This window comes from Haliaeetus leucocephalus, unplaced genomic scaffold (genome assembly GCF_000737465.1).
Source record: "Haliaeetus leucocephalus isolate CR32 unplaced genomic scaffold, Haliaeetus_leucocephalus-4.0 Scaffold240, whole genome shotgun sequence".
NCBI classification, from domain to species: Eukaryota; Metazoa; Chordata; class Aves; order Accipitriformes; family Accipitridae; genus Haliaeetus; species Haliaeetus leucocephalus.
In genome coordinates, this window is record NW_010972676.1 from 9,392,790 (window position 1) to 9,402,013 (window position 9,224).

General features: G+C 42.2%; 1 protein-coding gene across 2 annotated transcripts in view; it reads right to left on the reverse strand.

Moving 5' to 3' along the window:
• TFDP2 (transcription factor Dp-2 (E2F dimerization partner 2)) overlaps positions 1–9,224 on the reverse strand; it is a 44,355-nt gene that overhangs the window by 23,486 nt on the left and 11,645 nt on the right. For both annotated transcript variants that reach the window (XM_010568340.1, XM_010568339.1), the window contains exon 3: positions 939–1,042. In XM_010568340.1, coding sequence (XP_010566642.1) covers positions 939–1,042 — 104 coding nt within the window. The remainder of the gene's footprint in view (positions 1–938; positions 1,043–9,224) is intronic.

Here is a 9,224-nt window from a genome sequence, read left to right on the forward strand (position 1 = left end):
AAAATACATCTTTTGTAGTAGAACTATTCCAGTGAAACGCTACAGGGCACATGCTCCAGCAATACTTGCCATCAGTACCAATGCACTGAGGAACACTGTCCTCTGGTGGGCAGCATGTGGCTAGTACTTCAGATGGAGAGTTCTGCAGTGGGGAATGCAGTTGGCGGCGGGGGGGCTGGCTGTAATGCTTCTGCCCATCTGTCCAGCTGGGCTAACAGCCATTGAAGAACAGTAATAACTGCTGATGTGAAAAAGACCCAACACAATTATCTATAAAACACATCAAATGGTTCTTGTACTCAGGCTAAGTGCTTGGCAAGTAGGCATCAGGTTACTAGAAACAGTTCACTGTATTGCCTATTTAGTTCTCTGGCCACCAGAAACCCAAAAATTTTTCTCAAAACCAGATCCAGAATCCCTGAAACAGCCATATATGTTCATATACAGTTATTATTGACAGGAAAAGACAGTTTTAAGAAGAGCAGTTTTTAACAAGTTAAAACTCTAGCGACACATCCAAGACATTTATTCTGGCAATGCTGGAGATTTACTGGTGAGAACACGACTCAAAATATTCAAAGACTGTCAATAATGTTCTTAATGAGATTTTTTTCTTAATATACTTTTGAGTAATAGTTAAAATGTCAACTGGTAAAGTTGTTTCAATTTCCATTCAGTGCCAGGAAGATAGGTATCCCCTAAGGTCACATACAGGATCGTTGTTGGGAGTGGCAATTCTGACATGACAAGCTTGCCATACCCACACGTCATCACGTTTCCATCTAGGTGGGGCACTTGAGCAGCCTTTGCAGCCAAGGCAGGAAGCTGCAAGTTCCTAACACTGTTCACATCTTTGTTTTTCGTGTTTCCTTATTACATCAACAGGAAGTCACACAGCTAGTTACACAAGTTAGCATTACCGGAGTTGCAAAACTTACCATTTGGGGTCCAACATTCACATTGATTGGTCCTAAGGTTTTTGGCAAAATCTTAGTTGGGGAGTTGGTGCTGGAAACTGGTAATGTGATTATTGAAATATTACCTAAAAAGAGCAGTAAAAAGAGTTTTAAATGACTTCCTTAGTAACCTATGAATAACACTGGCAAATTCTCACATCGTTTTAACACATTGGAATTGGGTTAGCTTTTTTGTTTTGTACACTGCAAATACACCCTCATGTAACAGCCTCCAGACCTTTTAGCAGATCTCACAAGGACACCTCACAAAACTACACCTTCACTATTTTACCTTTATAATTACATGTTAGTATTTTATTTCCAGAAATAATTTCTTCTTGCCTAAGACAAAGAGCACACAGCCTGCCATACCTCAGCATTAAAAGTTAAAATTAATGAATATACTTCTAGAAAGAAGTCACCATACAAATCCTATTTATAATCATAAGCATGCATAGAAAATACGTATCCATATCTTCATAGCCTTAACCATTCCTCATCTGACTACACTAAACTATTCTATAAACATCCATGAAGTAAGCCTATCACAGCCTATCACTGTACAGATATGGAGTAAATGACAGCTTTACAACTTACCTGAAGTAACAGAACAGGGAGCTGGACATCAAGGTAAAGCCAACCATGTCATCTCTAACTCAGCATGTTCTCATCCCAAGATGTTTATCATCTTTGTGATCCTGGACTGCTTACGGCTCTAACTCATCCTGTTCTCACACAGAGAAGCGCAGCTCTATGCTGAGAACCTCAAAAAATGCTGCTGCTCCTCCTCTATTCCAAATTGTATCATGTAATCTTGATTATTCAGACTTAATGTCTTAATCAAAACTGTCATGCAGCACTACCACTAGCCCGTGACTGTTCAAACTGTTGTACACAAGCTATTCAAAGCAGTGAGCACACTTATCGATGGACATTGTGGCAGCAGCAGCTCCTGTCTCTGCAACGGTTTCAAAGCAAGAGAGCTCAGAATCAATCAAATACCTTCCCCCCATTCTTATGCACAGCCTTATTCAAAATGGGGAATGACAGTGGTGGGTCTGGAGGCAGAATCAAATATGAGGAAGAGCTGCCAGTGCCTCGTAATCCAGAGTTAGCTTGGGTCTACCTGAGGTCATGAGCTGTAAGGACAAGGATTGGCTCTTGAAGAGCTACTTATGCTCTCTGGCACTAGCAGACAGAAACTGAAGGCATCTGAGGTGACAGGTTCCTTCAGAACAGCGCAGACACCAGCCCTCACCACTGCCCTGCCCTGCCCTGCCCTCCTTCCACAGGAGCTGGCCAACATTCAGCTTCACCCAGATGGTCCCAAGCTGACTCAGTGGTGTTTGACATCTCTGCTCCCTGGTCTTTTCTCATAATCTGTTCTCCTCCACTGGCCACTTTTCTCTTCTCACTTGGTCCTGAACCATAGTCTGTCTTTGGTTGTTTTTTAGTACACCCATGTTCTGACATGAGGTAACTGGAAAAAATCATAATTCAACAGTGTAGCTTCTCTGTAATAGAAAGCAGAAGCAACACAGTTGAGAGAAAAAGAATACTTAAAAAAGGATCTTCTGTAGCTACAGCACAGAAGTAGAAAAGATGTAAACATACACAAAGTCTCACCTTTATAAAAAATGAACAGAGATATGAGAAGTATTTACAATTTGAGACAAGCATGTTCTAATGTTCTGTGTAAATTCCTTTGGCATCTGGAGTAACACTACTACTGAGTATTAATTTTCCAAAAGGCAGATCTGTATCTGAGATGCTCAAAAGAAGCTTGCTTCTTTATTCGATAAATTGAGTAACTTATTCAGTCACCTAACTCACCTAGGAAAAAAAACTTATAAAAACCACACTCTTGCAAACACCCCCCACTGTAAATCCTTGCTCTGTTATGAATTGCCTTTCGTGAGGCAGTGCCAGAGTGCACAAGGCAACAGTAATTCATGATTTACACACATCGTGTTCCCATTTTGAGCTCAAAATAGTTCTTTAAACTGGCCAGTTACTTGTCAATTTTACTTTTGCTACAGGACTTTGCCTAGGATTTGCTAAGCACACTCTCATCAAAACCCAGTCTCCCCTCTCATTGTAGGCTGTTGTCATCAGTGACGTGCCTGTCACTTCCCAGTACTGCTGTAGAAATTTTGCTCTTTTCTGCTGCAGCTGAAACTTTTGACTCCTTTTTCTCCAAGATCAGCTCTCATGCTATTTCTCCTTGTTCCTTTTCTTAGAAGGGAAAAGAAATAAATTACTTTGTCCTGTGCTGGCAACGTAAGGTCACCTGGCAAAGTGCAGTAAAATTCTGAGATGCCAGCATTTGGCTTACAGTGCTCTTCCCATAGGGCTACATCACAGAGTCGTCTCCAGTGATGCTTCCTGGCCTGCAAGAGGCACTGTAACGTCACATTTCACAATGTAGGATTGAGACGTGTCAGACTTACTGTACCATACAAACTGCAGCTTAAAAATACAATACCCATGGCCAAAGCCACACACAAGCACCAGATTTACTGTAGCAGCCCTAGAAAAAACACTAAGAGCTACTGCACCACGCCTTCATTTACAAGGCTACCTAGATAAATTATACAGTCACCAATTAGGGCAACTTTGGTAAATATGAGGGTTGTTCAAATTACTTGACCTTCATTTTAAAAAGACAGTTGCTTACATGACGTATGTTTAAAAGTCTTTTTGGCTAGAGTTACCGTCAGTAAGAAAGATCTTCCTCTTCTAATCCCTACATAAATCCCCTATTTGGCAGCAGCAGTGTCAAAATGATCTTAAAAGTTGATCAAGTTTTCAAAGAAATGTTTCCCTGCCCTTGCCCTTCCTTTGAAATTTCTTTATGGGTAAATACAAATATGTAAATGTGTAGACTTTTAAACACAGATAGTATGGAAAGGGACCAATTTCTTTTGATGAGTGAGGTCTCTCTCATCCACCATCAACAGAAGAAAGGAGCAAACAAATTTTTCACAATAAAAGGTCATTCTATGTGTTTGTCAGCAGTTGAAAAAATGGTAAACAAAAAGTTTTATCACTTAGGAATAAGATATTCCCTCCCTCCCTCCTGTTTTCTTTTTTTCAAAAACTGTCATAGTCCAGATACTCATGTGACCTCAACTGCTCCAAATACTTAATGGTGGAAACACCACCTTCCCATCTCTCTTCACAGCAAACATGATAGTTGGTGCAGTTAGTTGCTGCAAAAAGTTAATGTGTTTCCAAATAGATCACATCAGCACCCCAACCTGAAGAGACAGATTTTGCAGTCAGTATCACCAGCATCACTACTCTTCTCTAAACAAAGAGAAATCCAACTGCCAAGAACCTCCCATCCTGCCTGTGGCCCTCACGCAGCAGCAGCCCAGGTCCGTGGGACACAGCTGCCACTGAAAGACCTGGAGCTGGCCAGGACCGGTCCCCAGTGCAATAAAAGCATGATCACAAACTGGAAACTGCCGACACAAGTACAACCAGCTCAGAAAGCAGGCACTTACTTGCTAAGATGACTAGCTGTATTTTACACCAAATTTTCAAGGTTAGTGAACCTCTGTTTGCTGAAGTGCTGGTAATTTCTAGAGTTTTGAAGGCAAGGTAGTACTACAAAACAGCAAGCATCAACAGGGACAATCTCTTCAAGTCTTATTTAAAAAACAGCATAGAAAAAGCAGGAGAAAGTAGAAGTCACACTGTAGACGATCTAAAAAATATTCAACAGACTTCTAAAAAATAGTCAACAGATTTCTGTATTCAACCTAAAGCAGAAATATCACCAAACTAATTATATATACTTTATCACGTAGCAACTGTAAAGGCTTTAAACATGATCAAATTCCAAATAAATGCCAAGTCTTAATAACGCCCATCATTTGGGGACAAAAAGATTACACTGATTTATGTTCCACTGAAAAACAGTAGTGTGTACAGTGATAAGCTGAACACAATGAGACCCATCAGCCTCCTAGTCACGGTACTCTTACTGCATGGATGAAAAAGGTCAGCAGCGATGGATCAAACTAGAATGATTTGTATAATAATACTCAATTCTTATATAATGTTTCTCGGCAGTACTTTCAAAGCACAAAGGACGTCAGTGTCATTATTCCCATTTTACCTATGGAAAACCGAGCACATGGGAGAGAAACCCACTTAAAACTCTCATAGGGAGGCTTTAACTGCAATATATATAAAACCACCACAAACTGAGAATGCTCGTCACTGATGCAAATTCAAAATAAAAATCTGTCAGTGGACATATGTATGTTTCTCTTAGAACAAAAGCACTTTGCTTCTACATAAATTATTCTTCCATCCCTCAGTCACCACTATTGTTGTTTCTCATGGAGAAAAACCAGCGTTGCTATTCTTTCATATTTAGAAAAACATGATCACTACATTAACTATTATTCTTCCTGGCAGTTGCAAAATATTTTTACTTGCACACACAAAGAAAAATTAAATTTAATGTTCTTCAGCTTAAAGCAGTCACAGAACAAAGTTATTCGTGCTTATGTACACGTATGCTCACAGGCACACGCTAACTAACCATCCTGCAAGACTAACTTTAAATCGTTATGTGGCATCCTAAATAGCTTAACTTCACACAAACAACACGGAGTCCTACACAAATATGAAGCTAAAGAGGTTTTAGTGATTTTTTTCCTGTATAACTAAATCTGTTAGGTCTGCAGCCTAATTGCAAAGATAATCAGAAACAATGTCAACCAGAGAACCTATAGAATCTGTCACAGCCAGTTTGAAGGAAACCATAGCTGATGGAAAGCACAGACCAACCAGCTGGGGCCACACACAATGCATACATCAACAAAAAAAGTCTTTGAATTTTTAGACAAAACACCAGGGAAGTGTTGGTAATCTGGATTTCATATTCAGAGCTCTGAAAAAAAGTCTACATTTTTTAAAGTGTATCAGTGAACAGCCATTTTATATAATACAGCCTATGGCTTGACGGTAATGGCAAACCCCCCCCAGCTCAGAGTTGTGAAATATCAGAAGTCCAGCAGGATATTTTGCAATAACATATGCGATGTGTCGTCAGGGTCCTCTATTACAGTAAAACATAAACTGATCTCCAAGATCACGATACAGGATTATAAAAGCATATAGAAAAACTGAATTCTTAACATGCTATTAGTATGCATGTATTTTCTTGGTACATTTGTTCATTTGTTTACTGCACTAACGTACTAGGCTATAAACCTAACTTTAAAAATTCCATAGTCTATAGGAGCACATACATATCTAGAAATATACGAAATTAAAGAGATCTGTAGAAAAGAAAAAAGAAAACAGGGCAGACGATATTTTGGTGTACTTTAGGCTTATGCTGACTACTACATTTTCAGACTTTTACTGTTCAATTTGAGACAAATTCATAGGAGTTAACAGTTGTATGAATCTCAAAGTACCAAGTGTAGGCCTGTTGATAACCAATTCTGTTGTCTTGGTTATTTTAGCAGATCTCTTCAAGCACACAATGAACTGCCAGCACTCTTCAGACCTCAAGCTGGACCCCCCTAAGGCCGTGGTCAGATATTCAGAACACTGCCACTAAAATTCGTTTATGCAGACCTCATCACCAATGCTCATTCCTGCCGGCAAGCCAGCACAGCCACAGCTACGGCTATGCAGTAAACTGGCCTTCTTTGCCTTTGGCAAGGGGGAACAATGGGTATTTTTCAGCTGAATCTGTTCCCAGGTCCAGTGAACTGCTCAGCCACCTACACAGCTATGCTGGAACTAAGCAAAGGAAAATGTTTAAAAGCAGCTGTGAGGTGACCAGAGCCAACTTAACTGGCACTCTCGCCAGAGAAGATGTAATCTTTTGCTTGCTCTGATAAACATCACAAGGAAAGGCAGAAAATAGTAAATATGTTAATTAAAAAAAAGAAAGAAAAAAAAGACAGAGACACTTGCCTTACTGCTTCCTTAAAGTAGCATAAGCATATGGCAATCCTGTGCATTAAGAAGTTTCTAGAACGCCAGCCCTATCAGGACTTGGTAAAAATGAGGTACTGCATAAAAAAAAGATGTATTGAAACAAAGGTCATATGGAGACAACAATTTGATCTGATTAAGGGATCCTCCCTCATGGAGCCTGCTGCAAGACAGGGGTCTAGACTCCCTTTTCCGTCCACAGCAATAAACAGAGAACACCATGTAGATTCATAGAATTTAAGAATATAGTAATAAAAAAGTATTAACTAAGGACAGTATGATTCACCAAAACTATTGTGTTAGTCTACATTATACATTTTAAGATGAGAATCAAATATGTCACTCATAGTCAACCAGCTGAAAACCGTTGCTGCTTTCTTCCACACCCTATTAACTAGTAACTGTCAACCCACTGTTCATAGACAAAAGTGGATTAGTACCCAGTGTCTTCACTGGGATAGAGACACACTGGGTCAGCCAGTAGATTTTGTTTAGGAGGCAAACAGAACTGTTAACCTGTGAAATAAATTCATTTTTTTACGTGCAAGAGTATTCCCCATGAAAGATAACTTTAAAAATTTTTTTTACAGGCACTTACAAATTTACAGTTCTGTAAATTTTCAAGTTCTTATTTTCAAACCTATTGAAAATTAAGCTTGTGCTCCAGGTGACTTCTCTGTGTATTTAATTGATCTGATTTACTGCTGGGAATATCCCTTACTTGCAGGTCATGTACGTCAAGTACTTTTAAAATAAGCTAAAAGCATGCCAAAACAATACCTTGGAAACACTATAATTAAAAATGCAACCTATCAAATACAAGTTAATCCTTACTGGACTTTTTTCCATTTATATCAAATGTATTACCTCTTTGTTCCTACCAGCAGCTATGAGTATTGAATGAAACAACCTTGTTACAGGATACATCTTGGGGTTTTTTTTGAAAGAAATTCCCATTGAGATTTTTCCAGCTCAAAGTCTGGTAGGAAATTTTTTCCCCAAAACCACGCCTTCCTGATAATTTCTACTGATTTTGCTGTTGTTTCTGTTGTAACAATTCTGATCAAACCCCAACTTCTCAAGTTTATGAAAAACATTAAGTCATATCTAACCCCTCCCCCAACCTAAACTAACTATTCTTGATAAAATATATACTTAAAAGGCAAAGTTACAAGAATCTGCAGATGGAATCACAGAGCAGTTGGGAGGGACCTCTGGAGGTCATCTTGTCCAACCCCCCTGCTCAAGCAGGGTCAGCCAGAGCAGGCTACCCAGGACCATGTCCAGACAGCTTCCGAGTATCTCCAAGGATGGAGACTCCACAGCTTCTCTGGGCAACCTGTGCCAGTGGTCAGTCACCCTCACAGTAAAAAAAAGTGCTTCCTGATGGTCAGAGAAAACCCCCTGTGTTCCAGTCTGTGCCCATGCCTCTGGTCCTGTCACTGGGCACCACTGAAAAGACCCTGGCTCCATCCTCTATGCACCCTCCTTGCAGGTATTGATATACATCGGTAAGTTCCCCCGAGGCTTCTCTTCTCCAGACTAGGGTCCCAGCTCTCTCAGCCTTTCCTCGCATGAGAGACGTTCCAGTCTCTTCACGACCTTAATGGCCCTTGGCTGGACTCTCTGCACTGCGTCCGCGTCTCTCTTTCACTGAGGAGCCCCATAGCTGGTGGGTGGCCTCACCAGGGCTGAGCGGAGGGGAAGGGTCGCCTCCCTCGACGGGCTGACAACGCTTCTCCCCATGCGCCCCAGGAGACCGTTAGCCTTCCTCGAGGCCAGGGCCCGTTGCCGGCTCGCGGTCCACCTGCTGCCCGCCAGCACCCCCGGCCCCTTTCTGCAGGGCTGCCGTCCAGCCCCAGCCCGTACTGCTGCAGGGCCCGTTCCCCCCCCGCCGCGATTAATTTCTCCAGCCTGTGGAGCTCCCCGGGATGGCAGCACGCCCCTCTGCCGTACCACGCACAGTCTGGGCGTTTCAAGTGCACGCTTCCCGGAACGCTGTAAAAACTCTCTGCTCCCGCTACCGGGGTTCAGTCAGGAGCTCGTCTTCTGCGCTTCCCTCCCCACCTCTGGCGGCGGCGGCGGCGCCGGGCGATGCCCCGCACCGCCCCCTCCCCCCCTCCCCGTGCCACCGTGTTAAGTTTAAACTAGGCAAGCCAGAGAGCGGGGGGACCCCGGCCGGGCCCGCTCCGCCGGGCTGCAGGCGACGGCGGGCCCCGCCCGCGCGCCTTTGTTACCCGGGGGCATCCTGCGGCGCGGCCAGGCGGGAGCAATCGCGCGCCGAGCAGGCCGAGGCGC